Source organism: Podarcis pityusensis (assembly GCF_964106645.2).
Source record: "Podarcis pityusensis genome assembly, chromosome: 11".
In the NCBI taxonomy this organism is placed as follows: Eukaryota; Metazoa; Chordata; class Lepidosauria; order Squamata; family Lacertidae; genus Podarcis; species Podarcis pityusensis.
The window spans coordinates 50,774,715-50,800,020 of NC_138036.1; the positions used below are offsets into that span (position 1 = coordinate 50,774,715).

At 43.3% G+C, this 25,306-nt stretch overlaps 2 protein-coding genes across 2 annotated transcripts; one reads left to right on the top strand and one right to left on the bottom strand.

Moving 5' to 3' along the window:
• Window positions 1-3,459: 3,459 nt before the first annotated feature.
• HINT1 (histidine triad nucleotide binding protein 1) lies at window positions 3,460-9,154 on the bottom strand. The gene is made up of 3 exons (XM_080973310.1): window positions 8,990-9,154; window positions 5,680-5,784; window positions 3,460-3,792 (listed from the first exon to the last, which is right to left on the bottom strand). The coding sequence occupies exons 1-3, from the start codon at window positions 9,098-9,100 to the stop codon at window positions 3,628-3,630; spliced, it is 381 nt and encodes a 126-aa protein (XP_080829436.1). The 5' UTR covers window positions 9,101-9,154; the 3' UTR covers window positions 3,460-3,627.
• Window positions 9,155-9,456: 302 nt separating this feature from the next.
• LYRM7 (LYR motif containing 7) lies at window positions 9,457-23,397 on the top strand. The gene is made up of 5 exons (XM_080973315.1): window positions 9,457-9,603; window positions 12,729-12,801; window positions 15,752-15,822; window positions 17,318-17,399; window positions 23,292-23,397. Exons 1-5 carry the CDS (start codon window positions 9,589-9,591, stop codon window positions 23,360-23,362), a joined length of 312 nt encoding a protein of 103 aa, XP_080829441.1. The 5' UTR covers window positions 9,457-9,588; the 3' UTR covers window positions 23,363-23,397.
• Window positions 23,398-25,306: the final 1,909 nt, after the last annotated feature.

A 25,306-nucleotide genomic window follows, 5' to 3' on the forward strand; every position in this document is an offset into this window, starting at 1 on the left:
CAGGGGTCCATTTACCTTAGTTGCTGTTTCCCCTAATGTTTTCTGTCGCAAATCTTGGAGTGGGTCATCTATACTACAGTGGTACCTCAGCTTATATACGCTTCAGGTTACATACGCTTCAGGTTACAGACTCCACTAACCCAAAAATAGTACCTCGGGTTAAGAACTTTGCTTCAGGATAAGAACAGAAATTGTGCTCCGGTGGCGCAGCAGCAGCGGGAGGCCCCATTAGCTAAAGTGGTGCTTCAGGTTAAGAACAGTTTCAGGTTAAGAACGGACCTCAGGAACGATTTAAGTACTTAACCCGAGGTACCACTGTACTACTGTATGTTTCTGTTCTTTAGAGTATCATTGCCGTTTCCTGTGTCCACAGCAATGATGGAATGTGTTCAGACCGAGAAAAGTTCTGTGGTTGTCATCACACTCAGTTCCAATCCCTGCTTCCTCCAACCAGCAAATCCCAGTGTTATGAGTAGGTGCACCGGATACCAACAGTCCTTTCACAGGGTTGCTAGTTGTTCTTCTTGTTTGGTATATTCTTCTTTGGTTTGTTTGCTATCCTGAAATTCTGTTTGTGACAGAAATTAGAAAGCAGCACGTTGACTCTTTTGACCAGAGCTATGACCAGCTCCCATTGTTCTAGGCACGTTTTGTGACTGGGAATTTCATCAGCGGGAGTGGTTTCTGGGAGCAGTACTGCACCTAAAATTTCAGATTAAAACTGCAGAGTGGAAGAAAAGTAAGAGCTTTTTCTGCCTCCCCACTTCCAGCTACTCTCTGAAGGCAGGAGAAGAGACCCTCTTAAGAATATTAGGGGGTTGCCTACTAAATGCCACGCACAGGAAGAACAGGGATATAGTTTGAGTGCCTCACTTGTAGTTCTATAAATCATTTAATGTGTCAACACAAATAGAAGTTATTAATATTGCAGTTGTTGTATAAGTGATTATTTTGACCGGAATCTAATTGAGATTAATAAGATTTTGGAATGCAGAAATAAAGAAAATCATCAAATCAATTCTAGCATGCCAGGTGGGGCACCTAAATTATATAATTCGGTATTAGAATAATTGGTATTAGTAACTGTATTATAATTTGGTGTTGTTATAATGAGGCTATTATTGGGTGGAAATTGAAAATTAATAAAAAGTATTATCAAAGAATATTAGGGGAGTGGGCAGGGGAAGGACAAGAGCATGTGAAAAATGAACAAAATATTTTAGCTGCAGTTCATTCATTTTCAGCTTTGTATTCTTGTTATTAAAAAAAGTGTGCCTAGACATTCTGTTGTTGCACCCATAACCTAGATTTAAGGTGTCATTTAGCTCCTAGCTTTCATGTCTGTTTCTAACACTGGCTATGACTAACCTCCTGTCAAAGAAAAGCTGGTGGAGGGGTGTCGTGAAATGGAAGTTACTCAAGGCCCACACTCTGAATACCATGCAAAATGCATAGTATTGTGCAAAACACTTTTCATGCCTTGAAAATATTGCAGAACCAGTCCAGACCTTTCAAAAATGCCAGGTAGTTTCATGACTGTGATATCCAGACATAGCAATGGAATGATAACAGCATCTTGTGGAAACATATAGAATTAAAAACAAAACAAAACACTAAAATAAGTGCTAAAAACAGTATGTCTGTCAAGGCCAAAAGTTAGGTAGGCACTAAGAATTATCAGTTTGCCGGTACAACAGACTAGTAAGGGGGTTTGCATCAGTATTAAAAAGTCAAACTGCATTTAAAAACAACCAAGCAGTATGTGGTATCTTGCCAGGGGGATTTTGAGGGGGCCTAGCCCTTCTTGAAAATTCCCCACCGCCATGGCAAGTCTTGATTTTAATGCATCTATGTGGTTTAGGTGTGTCTATTTGTTTGGTTGTAAGTTGCTTTGGGATGCCCTGGGCAAGATAAAACAACTGATAAATTTAATAAATAATAATTTATCTTTATTATCTTTATTATTATTATCTTTAGCTATGTAGATTCTTATTCAACAAGTTTTGATATGCTTAATAATTTCAACTTTATGATTTGTACTGAGGTAATTCACCTACCAAGTCATATCTCTGGGGTTTTTTCCGCATGCGGGCAAATTATTACACTGGCTGGTTTGCAGTTATCCAGTAAGCTATTTTTGTAAATGCATATTTTCATTAGAACATTAAGAACTCAGGTGTGTGATCTTTAGACATGAAGTGCATTTTTCATTTGTTCATTAACCCCAGAACTTCACCTCCATCTGAAGAAAGCAGTTCAGGCATCATTATTGATCCAGCATTTTCTGCACTGGCACAGAACATTCAATCAACTTCTGGACAATCTCCATACTCCCTTCCAACCTTTGTCATATAATGAATGGCCCAACTCCCACCCTACCCATGATGCCCCTGAACACACTTTGTTTAAGGATCACGATCCTCAAACTCTATTGGCTTCCCTGAATCTCAATTTGGAGGAAAGGTGGCATATGAATACATTAGATAAAATACTTTCCCACCTGCTTGGCAGATCACGCAAAGGCCTTTAGGTGATATGGGCTATATATATATATATCTTTTTCTATATGAACTCCGCAACACTTCAACCATTAACAAAGTAATATTCAGTCGCTTTTTTTTCTCTGGATGTGGGTAAATAGAATTTTTTCCTTATCCAGGGAAAACAATAACCTTATACTGAATGAGTACCTAGCTTCCACATATTTTTTCTTCTTCTTAATGATGCTCCAAAGGTTTCAGGAAAACCTACAGCTTCAGTTCAGGGGCAGAGTTCAAATCCCTGACCATTGCATTTAGGGAATGACCTGGAGCAAGGCACTACCCCCGAGATTTTGTAACTCATTTGTAAAATAGCAACAACTCATTACAGAACGTTGCTGCGAGGAAAGACATTGCGGCACATGGTAAAGGTGGAAAGGCTAAAGGCTTCAGCTGCAGTAATGCTATACCAAAAGCATACAGTCTTACTTCGGGTTGAAGTTGCTTCAGGTTGAGCGCTTTCGGGTTGCGCTCCGTGGCGACCCGGAAGTAACGGAACGTGTTACTTCCGGGTTTCGCCGCTCGCGCAGATGGTCAAAATGATGTCACGCGCATGCACAGAAGTGGCAAATCGTGACCCGCGCACATGCGCAGACGCGGATTGCGTTCGCTTCAGGATGCGAATGGAGCTCCAGAACGGATCCCGTTCGTATCCAGAGGTACCACTGTAGTCAGTACCTAGATGAGAGATGATCCAGGAATCTCCTTATACCACCTTGACTTCTATGGGAGGACATTAACATATTGAAGGGATAGAACCATCAGAGCAGCCTTCACAAAATGTCATGCCTTTCAGATGATGATTTGGACTACAACTCCCATCAGCCTCAGGGAGCATGGCCAATGGTTCATAACTGTTGGAGGTCACCAAGTTGGGAAAGCCTGTGTTAGACAGTGTGGAAGAAGAACACAAAAAAGATGAGCCGACATGCTTATAACTTTATTGAACAATGATTGCGCAAACTTCTACTGTACTCCACAGGAAAGGTTAAGCGGCTGAAGGTATTGATCACAGTTGGATTTTGAGAATATTTGTTGAGGGTGTTCAAGAGATAGTTGGGGGGCGAGATCCTTTCTTCCCACCTTTTTAACCTGGAGGCCAACCCATCTGACGGCCACCGAGGATATGGAGATGCACATGGTAGACAGACTGACCGCCATCCGGCCCTTCGTTCACCACCATTCGGTATCCCCTCGTCAAGCCTAATTCAGCTGCACATTTCTTGCCCACAATCATTAAGTGTCCGAGAAGCTGGGAAAAGAAAAAGAAAAACACACCAATAATGCAAACATTCAGATTTTATGGAGCAGCTAAAGTAAAAGATTTCAGTTGGAAAAGTGCACACATACACTGCCACCAGGAGTTTCAGATATTCAACATCCCTCAGATGGACGTCAATTCACTCCTTTTCAAGCGCTGCCTAAAGTGGGACTCGAAGATCTTGCCTCTAGCTAGAAACATAATCTTTAAAGTTCACACACAGGTTGATCTAGCAGCCCCTAATGTTTTGCGTTTTTCCACACCCTTCATGAGAAGTTCCTGAATCACTCCTGGGGTTCATTCGTTGTTCAAAATAATGAAAAAAGAACTTGAGCCAAGACTTTGTGTATACATAAATCAATAAATACACATTTCAGGAGCAAATATTTCAGAGACATCTAGTTGAGTTTTCAAAGATTTAAGGGTAACTATCTAACTGCCATGTGTCCTCCTAGTCAAGCTAATAATCTAAGATACTGTGGATGAAAAAGCAAAGTTACACCAACACTTATTTTCCTTTTCAAGTATCACATTCTTTGCTGTTAGTTTATGATGCAAAGGAACCAGCGAGGAGGATGTGCTTCAAAATGTTAACCTAAGCACTGAAGAAATGTGTAGTATCCGTTTCCCTATTTTATTATTCTTGCTGGAATGTTGGTGTTAGTTGTCCAAACCTTTCATGTCATTGCCAGGGAGATTTTAATATCAACCTATTCATTTCCAATCCCATGTTAACTTTGCAAAAGGGCAATAAAACATTGTGCATTCCACCATTCTGAGCCACATAATACACATTTTAACACCATTTTGTTTTCTATTAACCATTTCAAATCAATTTCACAACTGCATCAATTCATGACTCGGGTTGCAGAGACGAGTTCTCACATTTCAGCATATGAAAGTGAGTTTTATTTAACTCTCCTCTTTCCTGGCATGCACTGAATAGTTGTATAGTGCCAACCAACTATACTTGGAAAATGGGAAAACTATTTACATTATAGCGCCTCATATCAGAGCAATTGACATTTCATGTCTCCTGACTTTTGTTTATTAAAGTAGTGATGCAAGCTTGTCCAACGGATTGTACACTTTTAAGATTGACCACGAGGACAAAATCTGATTTTTTTTAAAATTCATAATTATATAACTCAAAGCAGACAGTAAGATTTGATTTCTTGCATTTATTTTTGGCATTTATATTCCACCTTTCCTTCATGGAGCTCAAGATGGCATACATGTGCCTTCTTCCACCATAATATCCTCACAACAGGCTGTGAAGTAGGTTAGGCCGAGAATTGGTGACTGGCCTAGGAAACCTAGTGAGCTTCATGTCTGAATGAAGATTTGAACCCAGACACCCCCAAGCACTACACTACACTTTCTCAGAATGGGTTCAAGGCAGAGACAGGGAACTTCTTTCAGCATGGACAACTGTCAGGAATGATGGGAGGTGTAAGTCTAACACCTCAAGGGGCACAGGTTCTGTATCTATCTATTCCTAATTTCAGGTACATCCAAGGATAATTTCTGATGCAATAAAGTTGTCCCATGAGCAAACATATATGGTAATTCTGATGGTAACATCAGAAATTAATCCACTACCTAATTTCTGCAATGGAAGCATGGCAGGATAGAAATGCAAGCAAATAAAAAATAGAGCAAACTATAGTCCACAGAGCACCAAGAAGATGCAACCTCTGTTGTGGTTCTTATACGCAACACAAGAGCAAAAAAGGTTTGAGGCATACAACAGAATGGTTTTAGGATTTGTTTGGAAAGCTTGTAATGGGAAGCGAGATAAGAGTAGCATTTATTCTTAGCTTTACTGAAAAGTCAAAGAAGCAGAACACCACTTAAAAGCCTTTGTGCAATACTTACAGCTTCATCAGAATCTTGCGCTTGAGATATCTGAGCAATAGGCTTCTTTGGAACTACTAGGAAATGGGTTGGAGCTTGTGGGGAAACGTCATGGAATGCAAGGCACTGCAGGGGAGAGGGAAGAGAAAGAGAGAGAATCATTTTTTTAAACACTATTCTTTTAAAAGCCAAGGATAAGACACATGCAAGAATTTTTTTCAAGCAATTTTAATTCTTTCCATAACTAGAAACTAATTTTTTACTAGAACACAGTTTTACGGAGTCTCTAGAGCTCGTTACAGTGGTACCTTGGTTTGCCTATGTCTTGGTTTGCATACGTTTTGGATTACAAACACATCAAACCTGGAAGTGCGTGTCCCAGTTTGCAACATTTTTTTGGATTGCAACCCATTTTTTTGGATTACGAACAAATTTCTTTTGGAGGCCCCATTGGCAAAAGCGCGCCTTGGGTTACAACCTGTTTTGGTTTACAAACGGACCTCCAGAACAGATTATGGTTGTAAACCAAGGTACCACTGTATATGGGACTGGAGTCTCTTTGCAAGGCAGCAGAACAGACTTAGCATCTTAAATGATGACATAAGCAGTTGATCTCCAGAAATACTGTAGGCTAAATGTAGCTCTGGTTTCTAGTTTCAACCCAGTATTTATTACTATTACAGCTGACAAGGATGGAGATCCTAGTTCTCAGTGCTTTTTCTGGGGGTACCCAAGGGTACTCAGAACTGCAACTTTTTCCAATTGTTAAAAGTGTGGCACTTACTGTAACAACTTCATGGTATCAGCGAGAGCTGGGCAATATCTACCCAAGGCTGACACACATTTCCGGGGCAGATTTTTTCAGACTCATCTAGTTGAGTTTTCAAAGATTTCAGGGTAGCTATATAACTGCCATAAGTCCTCCTAGTCAAGCTAATAATCTAAGATGCTGTGGATTCAAAAACAGTTACATCAACACTTCTTTTCATTTTTCAAGTATCACATTCTTTGCTGTTAGTTTATGATGCAAAGGAGCCAGAGAGGAGGATGTGCTTCAAAATATTAACCTAAGCACTGAAGAAATGTGTAGTACCCATTTCCCTATTTTATTATTGTTGCTGCAACATTGGCATTAGTTGTCCAAACCTTTCATTCCATTGCCAGGGAGATTTTAATATCAATGTATTCATCACCCATCCCATGTTAACTTTGCACAAGGGTAATAAAACATCTTGCAGTCCACCATTCTGAGCCACATAATACACATTTTAATACCATCTCACTATTAACCATTTCAAATCAATTTCATGTAGCTATGACAACTGCATCAATTGTGACATGACTTGGGTTGCAGAGATGAGTTGTCACATCTCAGCAGATGAAAGAGAATTTTATGTAACATCCTTTTCTGGCTTGGAATTATTATTGCTGTTGTTGTTGAAAGTGAGTTTTATTTAACTCTCCTCTCTTCCTGCATGCAATTATTATTGTTTTTCATTTGTACTTCGCCCATCCAACTGGGCTGCTCCAGCCACTCTGGGTCAACTTCATCAATTTTAAGATTCACCACTCAGGTTGCAGAGATTAGTTCTCACATTTCAGCAGATGAAAGTGAGTTTCATTTAACTCTCCTCTTTCCTTGCATGCAATTATTATTGTTGTTGAAAGTGAGTTTTATCTAACTCTCCTCTTTTCTGGCATGCAATTATTATTGTTGCTGTGGTTTATTCAGTGCCGGATTTACATATAAGCTAAACAAGCTATAGCTTAGGGGCCCCCAAAAAAATTAAAGGGAAAAAACTGGCTGTACATTTCCAAAATATAAGATAAGAAACAAATAAAACCTACATACAGCAACAGTGTTTTGTGTTGTGTAGGCTCCTATTTTGTTACGTGCAAATACCTTTAGATACCTATTAGGTCCATAAATTACTGCATAGCATATACTCAGCACATAAAAACAGCAACAAATTGTTGTTGACAAAGAACAGCTGAACATATAAAGGGCCCCATTACCTTCAGTAGCTTAGGGCCTCATCAAACCTAAAGTTGTCCCAGGGTTTATTTGTACCTCGCCCATCAGACTGGGTTGCTCCAGCCACTCTGGGCAGCTCCCAGCATATATAAAGGTAAAGGGACCCCTGACCATTAGGTCCAGTCGTGACCGACTCTGGGGTTGCGGCGCTCATCTCGCTTTATTGGCCGAGGGAGCCGGCGTAAAGCTTCCAGGTCATGTGGCCAGCATGACACTTCTGGCGAACCAGAGCAGCGCATGGAAACGCTGTTTACCTTCCCACTGGAGTGGTACCTATTTATCTACTTGCACTTTGACGTGCTTTCGAACTGCTAGGTTGGTAGGAGCAGGGACCGAGCAATGGGAGCTCACCCCGTCGCGGGGATTCGAACCGCTGACCTTCTGATTGGCAAGCCCTAGGCTCTGTGGTTTAACCCACAGCGCCACCTGCATCCCTCCCCAGCATATATAAAAACATAGTAAAGCACTTTTTAAAATTGCACGTTTTACCAGCATATATAAAAACATAAAGGGACATGGGTTGCGCTGTTGGTTAAACCACTTTGGCTGCTCCTGCCAGCCTAGCAGTTCGAAAGCACGTCAAAGTGCAAGTAGATAAATAGGTACCGCTCTTGCGGGAAGGTAAACGGCGTTTCCATGCGCTGCTCTGGTTCACCAGAAGCGGCTTAGTCATGCTGGCCACATGACCCAGAAGCTGTACGCTGGCTCCCTCAGCCAATAAAGCGAGATGAGCGCCGCAGCTCCAGAGTCAGCCACGACTGGACCTAATGGTCAGGGGTCCCTTTACCTTTATAAAAACATAGAAAAACACTTTTTTAATTGCACATTTTAATACAGTGGTACTTCGGGTTAAGAACTTAATTCATTCTGGAGGTCTGTTCTTAACCTGAAACTGTTCTTAACCCGAGGTACCACTTTAGCTAATGGGGCCTCCTGCTGCTGCCGTGTCAACGGAGCACGATTTCTGTTCTCATCCTGAAGCAAAGTTCTTAACCTGAGGTATTACTTCTGAGTTAGCGGAGTCTGTAACCTGAAGCGTATGTAACCTGAGGTACCACTGAACCATCTCATTTCTCTGCGAACCATTCCATTAAACCGGAGACCTTGGTTGAAGGAGCCTTTTGGCGCCCAGCTTATATAGCTGAGTTTCGACCACTGCGGACGGAGCCCCCGTCCCCCAGCTTCGAGGGCGGGCCTTTGGCCAGGCCCAGCGCAGGCCTCCCTCAGCCGCTGGCCCTTCGCGCTGCTGCCAGGCCCCGCCGGGGTCTCCGCTCAGCCCGTCGCCCTCCTCCTCACCTTCTCGTCCTCGAAGATGATCTTCGCCGGGATCTCTTTGCGGATGATCTTCCCGAAGATGGTGTCCCCTCCTGGCCGCGCCACCTGCGCTTTGCTGATCTCCTCAGCCATCGCGAACCGCCGCCTCACGCGACCCTCTCGCTCGCTCGCCCCGCCTTCCGCACCTCGGCCCCACCCCCTCCGGTTCCATCCAACCAATGATAGACCTTCACGAGGCTAGCCGACCAATCGCCAAGACTGACGCCGGGGCCTTATTGGCTCATCTTCCCGCCCGTCAACTTTCTCCCCGCCTTTCCCGCCGTGTTCTAACTACGCGTCAATCAGGGCGCGCGCTCGCGGGGAAAGGGGCGGGGATAAGGGAGCAACGGGGTCCGCATTGGTCGCTCTAGCCCTTTTCTTCTCCGTGGTTCGTTCTCCCCCCCATCTAGCCATAGGCACGGATCCTTGGAAGAGGATCGGAGGGGTGGCCGTCCTCAAGGGGAGGCGCTTCCTATTGGCTCGCGGGGAAGCGGCAGCGTGCGTGAGTGGGCGTGGCTTTGCCTCTGCCTGTAAAGCGTTGGCTGCTGCGCCTGTTTGCTGCTGCTGCTGCTGCTCTTGCGATGAGAAGCCGGGAGGTAAATATCCCCCCCTCTGCGATCACGTGACCTGTCACATGACCCCCCCCCCCGGATACCCAACTGCATTGCCCAGAGTGAGGTGGGGGGGCTGGTTTGAGAGCCTTGCATAGCTGGGCTTGGGAGTGGGGGTCCCATTGGGGAGCTGGGGGGCAGAAGTATCTTCACCCCCCATATATATATTTATATACACACACACATATATATATATACACACAGACACACATATATGTGTATATAATATAATATAATACAATATTATATTTATATATATATATATATATATTGAGGGGACTACCAAATGGTGTGTTGTCTTGTGTTGTGTTGTGTCATGCCATGTGATTGATTATGTCGGGTGGGGCTTACCTCCCCCCCAACCCAACCCCCATTTTATTCAAGTTGTCATCCCTAGTGGTGGACATGGGCGTAGCCAGGATTTATGTTGAGGACCCCCACCTCTATCTGCCTCTCTCCAGCAGATTCGGAATGAAATGTCTCCACAACCAGTGGGTTTAAATTACAGTCATACCTCGGTTTACAGACGCTTCAGGTTGCACGGTTACTTCCAGGTTTCGGCGCTCACGCATGCGCAGATGAACCGAATCGCGACCCGCGCGTGCACAGACACAGTGCTTTGGGTTGCGAATGTGCCTCCTGCACGGATCACGTTCGCAACCCGAGCATCCACTATATAGTACTTTCTTTTTATAATAACCTGCAGCTTCATAAGCATATATATTTAAAGAAGATGAATGAACGAGTAAATTAAGTTAATTTGGATATGCAGAAGATATTAAAAACAAACGTAAGGAACCGCAGAAAGAGGGAGAAGGAAGTCAAGCTTTGAAATGTCAAAATGATTGTAAAATGAGTGAAATGTATAAATTTGTAAAGTGTATAAAAAATTGTTAATTACTTCCTTTTGACCCCAAGTGCTCAGAAAAATCTGTCAAAATCTTCCCACAATTTCTACTGTTAGTTAAGAATTTGTATTTGATTTGTTTGATTGCGGGGGGCACCCCACCCCATGGCCAGGGATGCCAGTCGCTGGGAATCGCAGGTGGGAAGAGTGTTTTTGCTGCGCTCACCATTTTGTTTGTGGGCTCCCTGCAGGTGCCTGGTTGGCCACCGTCGGAACAGAGTGCTGGGCTAGTTAGGCCCTAGATCTCATCCAGAAGCATTCTTCATATTCTTGGGGGGGAGGCATTGTTGTTTGTGTTTGCTGCCAGATATTGATAACAATCTCTTTTCTGTTGATGACCTCTTTTAGATGGGAAAGCAATTTTAAGGTGCAAAAAGTGGAGACATACATACCATCCTGCCATCTGTGAGCATGTGTCAACCAAGTACAGTGGTACCTCGGGTTACATACGCTTCAGGGTACATACGCTTCAGGTTACAGACTCCGCTAACCCAGAAATATTACCTCGGGTTAAGAACTTTGCTTCAGGATGAGAACAGAGATCGTGCTCCTGCGGTGCGGCAGCAGTAGGAGGCCCCATTAGCTAAAGCGGTGCTTCAGGTTAAGAACAGTTTCAGGTTAAGAACAGACCTCCAGAACGAATCAAATTCTTAACCCAAGGTACCACTGTACTGTGACCCTCCTGAGGGAGCACATTCTCCCTGGTACTGTTTCACTTCATGGGTCCTCTGAAGAGGATCTTAAGGTCTGGATAAGTATATATGGGAGTAAGAACAGTTCTGGTTAAGAACAGTTTCAGGTTAAGAATGGACCTCCGGAACAAATTAAGCACTTAACCCGAGATGCCACTGTAACTAGGGATGCTACCTGTCCTGTATAATACAGGATTGTCCAGTATTTCAATGTAAAATGTTACATCCTGTATTGATACAGGTTGTCCTATTTCAGATCTTCTCTCTCTCTCTCTTCTCTCTCTCTCTGCCAAGTTAGGGATCCCTCCAAACACATGTGTTTGAAAGGGTGTGTGAAAGGTCATGTATTTAAGCTCTGAGTAGCCAAGCACAGACAGATTTACAATTTCGTGGGTATCTGTGTGCGTGCAGGTGCATGTGTGACAAGTTCTGGAGGGTTACGCTGCAATAGATTGTAATGGATTGCTTTCAAGTTACTTCAGCACCAGATTTGGGGGGGGGGGTGGAAATCGCCCCCAACCACCCCACCCCATCCTGTCCTGTATTTTGCCAACATAAAGGTGGCAACCCTACCAGTGAGAATCATGGATGAGAAGAGCGATGCTGCACTCAACTTTTTTGCTTGCGGGCTTCCTGCAGGTGTCTTGTTCGCTGCCATCAGAACAGAGTGCTAGGCCCTGGTTAGGCCCTTGATCTGATCCAAAAGGGCTCTTCATATGTGTGTGTTTTTTTGTTTTTGTTTTATAATAATACTAATAATTTATTATTTATACCCCGCCCATCTGGCTGGGTTTCCCCAGCCACTCTGGGCGGCTTCCAACTGAATATTAAAAACAATACAGCATCAGACATTAAAAACTTCCCTTCCGTTGTCCTTTAAAAGTAAAATAGTTGTTTATTGCCTTGACATCTCCTGGGAGGGCGTTCCACACGGTGGGTGCCACTACTGAGAAGGCCCTCTGCCTGGTTCCCTGTAACCTCACTTCTCACAGCGAGGGAACCGCCAGGACGCCCTCGGAGCTGGACCTCAGTGTCTGGGCTGAACGATGGGGGTGGAGACGCTCCTTCAGGTATACAGGACCGAGGCCGTTTAGGGCTTTAAAGGTCAGCACCAACACTTTGAATTGTGCTCTGAAACGTACTTTCTGCTGATGGCCTCTTAGATAGAATTGCATTTTTACTGTGCAGAAGTACACACCATCGTACTGCCTGTGGGCATTTATCAACCAAGTAGCGCATATTGTACTGCACTGTTAGGGGTCCGTGTTGTTACTATGAGGAAGAGCGGCAAGAAACAGCGCCATCACTGATCTTGCATGTTTGAAAAAAGTGGAAGTTGTTATTTTTCTTCTTTAGCTACCTACCTCCTGCAAACACACACACGCACACACCTGCCTCCATACTTGACAAAGGTATATGGTGCTTATTTAGCAATGTAAAGTGAATAGTCTCCTGCTGATGACAATGCAAAAACAAACAAGAAACCCCACAATATTCTGTTGCATTTCCAGGTCTTGAAGCTTTTCAAAACTTTGCACAGAACGCGACAACACGTTTTCAAAAATGATACTAGAGCCCTAGAAGGTAAATAAAATCTTTGTTATCTTGGCACTAAGAGCTGTCTTTGGGCACCTTATTAACATCATTGTGGTATATGCTTTTGCAGGGTTTACTACATGACTACTCTCTAGAAGTTTGCTTTCTTGGGGTGTTTGCCAGACTAATAGATTCGTAACTAACCCTGCAAAAGTCATTGGCCTGTCAAAATTTATAATAGTTTGTTAGAGGCTGGAGGAGGGGGCTTCCATTCTCGGGCACCTTTTTCGATTTCTAAATAATAATAATAATAATAATAATAATAATAATTTATTATATATACCCCGCCCATCTGGCCGGGTTTCCCCAGCCACTCTGGGCAGCTCCCAATAGAATATTAAAAACACGATAAATACATCAAACATTAAAAACTTTCCTAAACAGGGCTGCCTTCAAGTCCGATAGTTGCTTATTTCCTTGACATCTGATGGGAGGGTGTTCCACAGGGCAGGCGCCACTACCGAAAAGGCCCTCTGCCTAGTTCCATGCTAGATTCAGGGGAGGGACTGAGTGCTGTGTCACTCTCCTCAACAACCCACTTGTCAACATGCAATTTATTACCGCCATTGGCAAGTAGAATTACAAGACTGGTGTTAAGGCCATTTCTTCTGTGACAAACTGTCTGATGCAGCTTGAGGTTAGCCGCAGTATTCCTTCCCTTTGGACTTCCACGTAGCTGATACATGGTGTGAATAACAGGAGGGAAGCTTATTTGAATGAAATACATTTAAATACATGGGAATATAAGTTGTTGTTTAGTCGTGTCCGACTCTTCGTGACCCCCTGGACCAGAGCACGCCAGGCACTCCTGTCTTCCACTGCCTCCCACAGTTTGGTCAGACTCATTCTGGTAGCTTTGAGAATACTGTCCAACCATCTCGTCCTCTGTCGTCCCCTTCTCCTTGTGCCCTCCATCTTTCCCAACATCAGGGTCTTTTCCAGGGAGTCTTCTCTTCTCATGAGGTGGCCAAAGTATTGGAGCCTCAGCTTCAGGATCTGTCCTTCGAGTGAGCACTCAGGGCTGATTTCCTTCAGAATGGATAGGTTTGATCTTCTTGCAGTCCACGGGACTCTCAAGAGTCTCCTCCAACACCATAATTCAAAAGCATGGAATATAAGTTGCTACAGTATTAATGGAATAATTTAGGCCAGCTATACATACACCAAACTATTTACCTGGCTGAGGAACTAGGGACATGTGAGACACAAACTTTCTTATACTGGGCTAGAGCTCAGGGGTAGACCAACTGCTTTGCATGCAGAAGGGTCCAAGTTCAATCCCCAACATATCCTGGTAGGACTGGAAATGTCCCTTCTGAAACCCTAGGGAACCCCTTCCAGTTAATGAAGAAAACACTGAACTGGAATAACTGATGGTCACGTTATTACTATAGCATGATTTTAATATAGCATGTACCGGCATGTAATGAAGCAATGTGACTGACTCTAACATATATGCAGGGCTGTTTTCTTCTGAAGTCTTGCCTACCAAAAGCATCTTGCAGTATTGTTGCAAAACATTCTTTTTTTTCAGCTGACAACAATACCATAAGAGATAGTGGTATACAGATGAAACTGATGAAAAGCCCAAATCTCTTTTCTGATGAGAGCAGCTTTTGCATCTCATTTGGAAACCAAGGACCTAGAGTCTGGAGGAAGAATGGGGAGGCACACAATGCCAGATGCTTGAAGTCCAATGTGAAGTTTCCACAGTCTGTGTTGATAACACCTCAGCAGTGCCACAGGCTGATAGCATCCATGCCATGTCGCATTGAGGCAGTACAGTGGTGCCTCGCAAGACGAAATTAATCCGTTCCGCGAGTGTCTTCGTCTAGCGGTTTTTTTGTCTTGCGAAGCAACCCTCTTAGCGGATTAGCGCTATTAGCGGTTTAGCGGCTATTAAAGGCTTAGCGGCTTAGTGGCTTAGCTGCTAAAAGGCTATTAGCGGCTTAGCGGCTTAGAAAAAGGGGGGGGGAGCGGAAAAAAATCTCAAGACTCGCAAGACATTTTCGTCTTGCGAAACAAGCCCATAGGGAAATTCGTCCTGCGAAGCAACTCAAAAACGGAAAACCCTTTCGTCTAGTGGGTTTTCCGTCTTGCGAGGCATTCGTCTTGCGGGGCACCACTGTAATTGATGCAAAAGGGGCCCAAACCAAGTACTGAGTACATGTGCATGCTTCTACTTCTCAGAGGTCCAATATTGCTCTATTTGCAGTCCTTGTTTTGCTGATTTCATTTAATACTCTAATTTTCTGAGATTGTTTATTTGGGGTTTTCATCAGCTGTACGCCATAAACATCACAATTATAACAAATAAAGGCTTGACATATCTCGCTTTGCATGTCATGAGTCTATCTCATATATTAGTTTCACCTTTTAAGTTGAATTACTGAAATAAATGAACTTTTCCACAATATTCTAATTTTCCGAGTTTCACCTGTATTAGCATACTGCTCTATATTTGCATGATGATGTCTGACTGACAATTAATACACAGTTCTTATCACTAGCAATTTTATTACACATTTAAAATGATGCGAGATAGAACCAAAATAGCATATTCTTCTTAAACCGGTGGATTCTACAAAGACTGATTAAATTTGGTTGGTTGTGTGAATTGCGTCATGTAGTGGAATTTGTAGCTAGATTTAAACCTGTACACTGAAGAGCAGCATTTGAGTTTCCCGAAACACATCATGGTATCCTGTATTATCATTAGTCTGTTGGGGAAATGAACTAGATTTTTACCCCAGTCCTACTGCATGCAAATATGACTCTGGTAACAGAATTACGGATTTTTGCATGAGGTTTTTGTGGAATCAAGTCTGCGACTGCAATGGTATGTTACAGGTTTGCATATTGTTAGCATATAAAAGTAGAATCCGTAAAGGACAAAATGTAGAGAAATTAACGTTTCCCTTTTCCCCCCTTTATCCAGCTGCAAGACTTAAGATAAATGAAGAATTCAAAAATAATAAAGATGAGACTTCTTCTGAAAAAATAGCTGAGGTACTTTAATAGAAATCCTTAACTGTCACAGGTACCAGCTCTCCATTTCCAAGCTCTTTAATGCACAAATTATAATTTGGGGGATTTCTAGCAGATAATTCTCAGCGACTTCATAAAACTTTATTTTTGCCACCACTAGGGGATACACTAGTATGTTGGAACTCTTCCTTTTTTTCCCCTGCCACTGTTGAAGCCTGTGTGTCTTGTTCCTTGCTACGGGAGCAAGGGACAACTGAACCAAAAAACAAAGCTAAATCGCTTACAAACTCTCCTTTGGGTCACGAAACACATTTCTAAATAACTTACTACTTCAGTTATGAGCTGAATTATATTGAAAAATTAACCATAGGTGTTCTGTTTTGCCACCTGTAGAGGGCAAGTGAATAAGTCTTTGTGGTTCCCTTTCAGGAAAGTTTTTCCATTCCCTGAATTATTTCTTTACAAAGGCTTCCATTTATAAATGTACACCAATTGTGGGAATTCGTAAAGAAGAGCTCTTAAGAGTGGCATTCCTGAAGGTTCTTTTTTTGAGGGGTGGTAAAATAAACCTAAATCAGCCTCTGTAGTAATTTGCATTCAAAACTAGGACAGGTATTCTCATACAGACACAAGATGGGTAAAATGATACCTTGCACTGAACAAATGTTCATGAGTCCACTTGCAGACTCTGGAGCAATGGAAGAGATCACTTTTTCTAAGTTCCCCTCCCTTCCCAGTAACAGCTGTGTTTGAACCAATTCATCATAGATGTTTGTGCTTCCTAACCAGAGGTGACCAAGGCAGCTCAAAACCAGCCCTTGAGGATGCATTTGTTAGTCTTAAAATCCCAGGGTTTTGGTTTTTTTTAATCCGATAATGTTGAGACCATATCGGGGGGGGTGATCACTAAAATGTTAAGGTTGGGAGCAGAAGAGCAAGGAGAACCTGTGCTTGAATTTCCTAGCACGATTCTTTCAGTCAGTATATAAAGGTCCTTTTAGGGACCCACTTAAGGGACGCTGGTGGTGCTGTGGGTTAAACCACAGAGCCTAGGACTTGCTGATCAGAAGGTTGGCGGTTCGAATCCCCGCGACGGGGTGAGCTCCCGTTGCTCGGTCCCTGCTCCTGCCAACCTACCAGTTCAAAAGCACATCAAAGTGCAAGTAGATAAATAGGTACCGCTCCAGCAGGAAGGTAAACAGCATTTCTGTGCGCTGCTCTGGTTTGCCAGAAGCGGTTTAGTCATGCTGGCCACATGCTCGATTTATTGTTCCCAAATGTGGAGCTGCCTGGAAGTCTGTTGCCAATTCTGGAAAATCAGTATTCCTTTTATTGACATTTGAAATCTAACAATAGTCCTTTCGTTAGTCCTCTTTTGAAAGTTTAAGAGATGAAAGGTGCTGTAGAATTATAAGTGATTTGGTACTTTGTTCTCAACAAGCATAGATGATGTCTTCCAAAAATAATCCTGAGGTCTTCAAACAATTCTCTTTTTCCCCTCCCCTTTTATGAACAGCTTGTGAAAATAGGTTCAGATGTAGAATTTATACTCAGAACATCTGTCCTTCAAGGGGTTCATGTGGATTCCAACCAAGTATGTAAGTAAATAATATTTTTAAGTTGGAAAGTTGTAAATGCTTCATGTCTGCTTTAACACCAAACACTCCTACTTCCTTCTGGGTACATAGCACTAAATGCATTCAGAATTTTGCTAACCTTTCAAATGATGAAACCAGGTTTCAGGTTTAACTGTTGTTTACTTCTATTATAAGATTATCTTCAGCATTTGTGCCTGGTTTGTTTGGAATGAGCAAGCGGTACCATTAAATGCTCAGAAAAACAATGTTGGTTATGACATTTAGTGAGATTCTGAATTACGTTTAAAAGAAGCAGTAGATCTTGGGAGAACTACCAAAATAACTTTGAAATTATCTTCTACTTCCACAGGAAGAGCACTTGGGTTTTCTTGGTTCTGTCTGTAATTGCTCTTCTTTACGTAGTTTCTACAGTGGTATCTTGGTTCTCAAACTTAATCCATTTTGGAAGTCCGTTCCAAAACCAAAGCGTTCTAAAATCAAGGCGCGCTTTCCCATAGAAAGTAATGCAAAATGGATTAATCCATTCCAGACTTTTAAAAACAACCCTAAAACAGCAATTTAACATGAATTTTATTATCTAACGAGACCATTGATCCATAAAATGAAAGCAATAAATAATGTACTGCAATCACACAATCAATCAATCAATCAGTAGCTGAACTGGGTTCCACACAGTCACAAAAACAATGAGCCGCAAAAACAAAAACAGACCTCAAAATAAATAGCAAAAACAGACAGATCTCAGCATAACACTCAAAACAGACGTGTGGCACTCAAAATGGAGCACATTCGACTTCCGAAAAAAGTAAAGAAACTGGAACACTTACTTCTGGGTTTGCAGTGTTTGGGTTCCAAGTTGTTTGAGTACCAAGGCATTTGAGAACCAAGGTACCACTGTATATATGTATTTTTCAATTTATCTATTTTGTTATCTGGGGTAGGGCATTGCTGCTTTCCTTGATATTGACAGCTGTTATACTTTTCCCACTAATATCTTAATCTAACAGTGGATCAGAACCAAGGTAGCTCAAGCAGGTGTTCACTCACACAACAAGGTTTGTCCTCCTTGCCCTATTTTACCCCAAAATCTGCTCTAGAGGATTGGAGGACCCTCTGGAACAGATCTGAGGAGTGTGCAGGGCACTCGGGGATGAAAAGAAACTGGTGTTCCGATTGCACAGGTGGGTGGACAACATAGGATGCTACCCAATATGTTACATTCATTTGAACAACATATCAAAAACTCGTATATAAAAGAAGAATGCATGTATTTGCTGTAGATTTCCAACCTCTGCTTTACAGTGAACATGAGATATATAAATACACATTGCATTTCAAAACAGAAATTATCATGTTTACAAGGAAACAGCCCTATCAACTTAAAGCCAAATCGACAGAAATTCGGTTTTCAGTTCTTCACCTGCAGACTTTCAACAACACCTTTGCACCGGCAGGTAATAGCGTTTCGAACTAATAGAGGCCAAGAGAGCAAAACTGAGCCGCTCATCATGCTTCAAACTCCCACTTTGTAATTGCAAGTCTTACTGAGTAGATGCAAGTCAGCTCACTGTCACACCAGTATAAAGGGAAAAGGGAAAGGACCCCTGGATGGTTAAGTCCAGTCAAAGGCAACTATAGGGTTGCGGCACTCATCTCGCGTTCAGGCCGAGGGAGTCGGTGTTCGTCCACAGACAGCTTTCTGGGTCATGTGGCCAGCATGACTAAACCACTTCTGGCCCAACGGGACACCATGACGTAAACCAGGGCACAAGGAAACGTTGTTTACCTTCCCGCCGCAGTGGTACCTATTTATCTACTTGCACTGGTGTGCTTTCAAACCTCTAGGTTGGCAGGAGCAGGGACAGAGCAACCGGAGCTCACCCCCTCGCGGGGATTCGAACCGCCAACCTTCTGATCAGCAAGCCCAAGAGGCTCAGTGGTTTAGACCACAGCGCTCTGGTTTGGGAGAGAGAAAGAGAAAGTATACGTTATCAGTTGGTGTTGCCCTAGGGCATGCTGCTATCCAGATTAACTCAAAATTAGTCATGCTTTTCTGTATTTGGGGATTTGTTTCCAGCCCCTCTCTGCTTCGACCATCATCAGCCCTATCCTCCTAGAACCAGAATGATAGTGGAGAAGAGTTTCCCACCAGGCACTTTTAAGCTAAATTCCTCACCCCTAAGCCATTTATGTTTCAAAAGAGTTTATTCCCTGACCACTGAGAAATAGCTTGCACACATGTGTAGGGACATGTATGCTGTGCAATTGTGGCAGCATGGCAGCCTCACAGAAGCTCAGTGAACTAGGGCTGGTCTGTGTTGGGGATGGGAGACTGCTCAGGACCCCTTCACACCCAGTCTTGAATTTTGTCATGGATATAAATGTATGAAATAAATCAACACTCGAGGTACTCACTCTGCTAGTGAGCTTTTTGTCTCTTGGTTTTTGATTGTGGCTTTCTAAGTGGCCCTACTTGCCCAGTTCTTCACAATATCAACTAAATGGATATGTCAGTCAGCAGCCATTTAGCATATTGGACATAAATGTGGAGAAAGTCCAGGACTCTGTTCAGTCCTGAAACTCCCTGAAATGTTTTAGAAGCCTCTGCCGCTGATCACAACCTGAGCTTACCTCACTGGGCAGTGGCAAGGATAAAACACTGTTCTGGGATTCTTGAAGAGAGAGTGGGATTCAGATCAACAAACGCCCTTAAAAAAAACAGTACACAAACTGGCCTTTTCTCAAAAACAGGAATAGGATTTCCTTTGCTGAAAATGGGATCAGAGTATTTTGGATCAGCAAGGGAGAAGAAAAGAGCCCTGTATAACAAGAGTAAGCAAGAATCACTTGAAGAAGTCGCGTTTCTCCAAACCGCTCATTGCTTCCCACCCGCCTTTCATAACTCCCTGCTCTGACATTTTTCCCTCTTCCCTGCCTTCTCTCCCATCTCCTTGGCAACCGGTGACGTTCGCTTCATTTCTACACCCCTCCCAACTGCCTACTCCCGTATAAGGATCGCTACGACCCATTATTCCTCTTGTCCATCTTTGGCTTCCCCCACATCCCTTTAAAAAGCAAGACAAAAACCTGGACTGAAGATGCAGGGAGGCTGCAACTGAGCTTGGCAAAGGGGTCATGCCACATGAATGCGAAGAGTCTTCCATATAGAACTGGAATCTTTAATATCAGAGTATAGGCAGCTGCCTTATGCCTCCTATTTCCACATATGGGATACATTCGTTCGTTGCGTAAAAAAGCAACGCTGCACCTCTAGGCCCACAACCACAGCAAATTTTCCTTCTCGCATCATGACATCTATACCTTTTAAAGTGTTCTTGCCAGTGGCCATGTTCGGGGGACAGAATATACAGTGGTGGTGCTGGATTACCAAACCCCCCATGCTGAAACGATTAAGTATCCTGAAATCCATCTGATTCACCATTTGGCTGCATGCAGTTTCCCTTCTGAAGACGTTCTCTCCTCCATGTAAGCTGGACTTCAGAAAGGGCTCTTGCGTTCCTACAAAAGCGGGAATCCATCGCGACCGGTCTAGCTATGGATGTCTGTCATGGCCCATGTGGAACATAAAACTTCATAAACTGTCTTCTGCAGGGTCAGGTCCACCTAGTCTCATAGTGTCTGCTCCAGGAACTATTAGGATGCGGGTGGCGCTGTGGTCTAAAACATGGAGCCTTTTGGGCTCATCGATCAGAAGGTTGAGGGTTCAAATCCCTGCGATGGGGTAAGCTCCCATTGCTCTGTCCCAGCTCCTGCCAACCTAGCAGTTTGGAAGCATACCAACACAAGTAGATAAATAGGTACCGCTGCAGCAGGAAGGTAAACCATGTGTCTGCGTGCTCTGGTTTCCATCACAGTGCTCCGCTGCGCCAGAAGTGGTTTAGTCATGCTGGACACATGACCCGGATTGCTGTCTGTGGACAAACGCCGGCTCCCTCATCCTGAAAGCGAGATGAGCGCCGCAACCCTGTAGTCGCCTTTGCCTGGACTTAACTGTCCAGGGGTCCTTTACCTTTACCTTTTTTTTACTCCAGGAGCTATCAATATGGCCCATACAGGTCCACATGCACCCACATAGGCCTTTCCTGGCACTCAGATCCCCTCCCTACGTTGAAATTAGTTTTGAAAGAAGCAGTATATTGCAGTTAACGTAATAGATTATGATGTGTGCTTGGTTGCAGGGTGTGTGGGCATCCAGTTTCTCCAGTTTGCAAGTGTGCCCACCTTTGACTCAAATCCATCAAACCTCCTTTGGGGAAGGTTCTCAGGCAGGGTGGAAGGAGAAAGAACTTGCCCATGTGAAGACCAGCGGGTGGAAACCCTTACACATATGGTTCTTATTTGTAAACTATATGCTGATCTCCGCCAACAATTTCTAGATCAACTCTGTATCCCCAAATGGAAACCAGAGTTGGAGGTCATACATTTTCTATTACTGGGGAATGATCAGGAGCTCACCAAGTTAGTGGCTAAATTTCTCTATTTGGTTGTTTGTCGTCGAAATACACTGCAGACGTCTAGGTCTCCCTGGAGACCTAGAGATGTGACGATAGATTGTTCTGACTCCTTTCTTTTAGCAAATGTTTTGTGCCACTGGGGAAGTGGTAATTCTGTATTGATTTGTTTTGGATGTTTGTATGTGATGCCAATAAAAGGTTTGATGATGATGATAACAGACCCTTTCCTTTTGCTGGTGATTCCAAAAAACGAAGCTGGGATCTTGTTTGTGCCAATGATGGACTTTGCTACTGAACTGTATCCCCTTCCCTATTCCCTTGGTCCTAACAGGGATATCTCGGCCTTTTGATTTGTGCATGCTACCCTTAGACTAAATGCTGGTACAAAGGAGGTGTATATTAGGGTAGCAGCCTTTGTCAGATTAGGTTAAATAGCCTAGAGACCAGCTCTCGAGCGGGTGCTTAAGGTGCCAGATGGTCAGAACTACAGTAGAGACAAGGGCAGATAAAGGACAACGCAGTCAAGCAAAATAAACTGGCTGCCTTTTTCTCTTGCCCTCCTCCTACCCTCCCACCTTTAATAAAACTGCAGATAAGTTGGCAGCAAACCTCCCTATACAATCGAGCACTTGATTTAAATCAGGCATAGGCAAATTCCGGCCCTCCAGATGTTTGGGACTACAATTCCTATCATCCCTGACCGCTGGTCTTGTTAGCTAGGGATGATGGGAATTGTCATCCCCAACATCTGGAGGGCCGGAGTTTGCCTATGCCTGATTTAAATGCAGGGCACTTGTTCAGTAATGCTAAAATTTGTTTTTCTTTGGGCACAGTTAATTGGCACGCTACCAGAGCAACAAGTTGGTCAAGTCCTTACTAATTATACTTATTGCTGTGGCACAAACATATGGATGCTTCTAACACACAAGATATAGGTATATATCCACTCTGCAAATGCCATTAAGAAAAAGAAAGTTGCTATAGTGGGACGCGGGTTGCGCTGTCGGACGCGGGTGGCACTGTGGGTTAAACCACAGAAACTAGGGTTTGCCGGTCAGAAGGTTGGCGGTTCAAATCCCCGCAACAAGGTGAGCTCCCGTTGCTCGGTCCCTGCTCCTGCCAACCTAGCAGTTCGAAAGCACGTCAAAATGCAGGTAGATAAATAGGTACCGCTTTGGCGGGAAGGTAAACGGCATTTCCGTGCGCTGCTCTGGTTCGCCAGAAGCGGCTTAGTCATACTGGCCACATACGCCGGCTCCCTCGGCCAATAAAGTGAGATGAGCGCAGCAACCCCAGAGTCGGCCACGACTGAACCTAATGGTCAGGGGCCCCTTTACCTTTATAGTTTGACAAACGGCTGATCTCTCTTTGTAAAGATCATATGAACTGTTACAGGTAACCCTTCTCTCTCTTCTAGTGCTTGTACCAAGAAAAGAACTGCTGCTGGACAACGTGCCTTTCAGCGACAAACCAAAGCAAAAATCATGAATTGGGGAGAATAAAGTTTTTTTGGTCATTATTAACTACAGTGTGACTTCTTTCCTTGCATACTGAGATTTCTTTCCTGGGGAACCATCAGCCCACGAGCCTAATCAGGTCTAGCCTGTGTCCCCATAGGTGACATCATATGTGACATCAGGTAAGAGGCAGAGGTGACAAAACTGGCAGGAGAGGCTTGCTCTCTTGTGATTGGCTGTGAGAACAAGTCAGCTAAGATTCTTTATGCAGGGGAACTGTGCAGCCAGCCAATCACTGAAGGGGCTTACAAAGAACCCTCCCTAACACTGTACCCCCTCCAAATGACATTTCAATTTAATTTTTAGTATTTGTGTGAACAGATGGTTGAGAAAGTCTTGTTCTAAAATCTTCTCAATTTCTACAGCAGGTGGTGCTCTTCCATATTTATATTCAGGGAATGAATTCTGAAATGAATTCAGAACTGATTCCTCTGCATATTTACACCTGGTAGTAAGTAGCTGCCTTTAATTCAAAAGGTGAGTTTGGAAATATTTTATTAAATGAGCTGATCCATCTGTGTTCATGGAAGCTTACTTCCAAGAAAGGGTAAATAAGATTTAAATTTCAGTCCAATGGCCAGGAATGGTGGGAGTTCTAGTCCAGCAACATCTCAGAGGGCCACAGGCTTAAATTTCATTTCATTTCACTTTTAATTTGTATACACAAGGCAGTTTGCAAGCTGAAGAAACACAAAATAAACAGCCACGGTCAAACACATAATAACAATCTGATCCAATGCAAAAAAAAGTCACAGTAACTTTAAAATAAACAACTTATATCAAATAAAGCAATATTCAGTAATCCATTAGAATATAATAGTAAACAGTAAAATCAACTATGAGCAAATAATAATTGAACTGTTTAGTAACTCTTTATTCTAACTGATAAGTGTAAACTATCATCAATAACGGCACAAAATATCACAGAACATACAAAACCATGTGAAAGCATCAAACTGAGAAACAAGGACACACAACTTATAAATTATTTTTAAGCCCTCTTCATTCCTTTGCAGGCACTTTGTGCCCTTTTTGTTTTTAGCTCCTTAATCTCTAGCTATACTTAACAGCGTAATTGAAGCCCCATAGACTATTATTTTTGTCGCTTGTGTCTTTGAGCATCAAGAAGTATTTGCTGGGAAAGTGATAGAGGATTCTGTCCCCATGAATGGGGAACCTGTGGCTCTCCAGATGTGGCAGTCCCAGTCATCCTGACCAGTGGCCAAGAATGGTGGGAGTTCTAGTCCAGCAACATCCCAGAGGGCCACAGATTCTCCATGCTTGATTTTGAAGGATCCCAGCAACATACACTCTCTTTTCCTCAACTCTATATAGAATATATAGCGTGGGTTGACTTGCTCAGCCTTTTTGCCCAGTACTTCCCAACAACAACTACTACTACTAATAATAATTTATTATTTATACCGCGCCCATCTGGCTGAGTTTCCCCAGTCACTCTGGGCAGCTCCCAATCAAGTGTTAAAAACAGTACAGCATTAAATATTAAAAACTTTGCTGAACAGGGCTGCCTTCAGATGTCTTTTAAAGATAGGATAGCTGCTTATTTCCTTCACATCTGAAGGGAGGGTGTTCCACAGGGCGGGCGCCACTACTGAGAAGGCCATCTGTCTGGTTCCCTGTAACCTCACTTCCCGCAATGAGGGAACCGTCAGAAGGCCCTCGGCGCTGGATCTCAGTGTCCGGGCTGAACGATGGGGGTGGAGACGCTCCTTCAGGTATACTGGACCGAGGCCGTTTAGGGCTTTAAAGGTCAGCACCAACACTTTGAATTGTGCTGGGAAACGTACTGGGAGCCAATGCAGATCTCTCAGGACCGGTGTTATGTGGTCCTGGCAGCCAGTCCCAGTCACCAGTCTAGCTGCCGCATTCTAGATTAATTGCAGTTTCCGGGTCA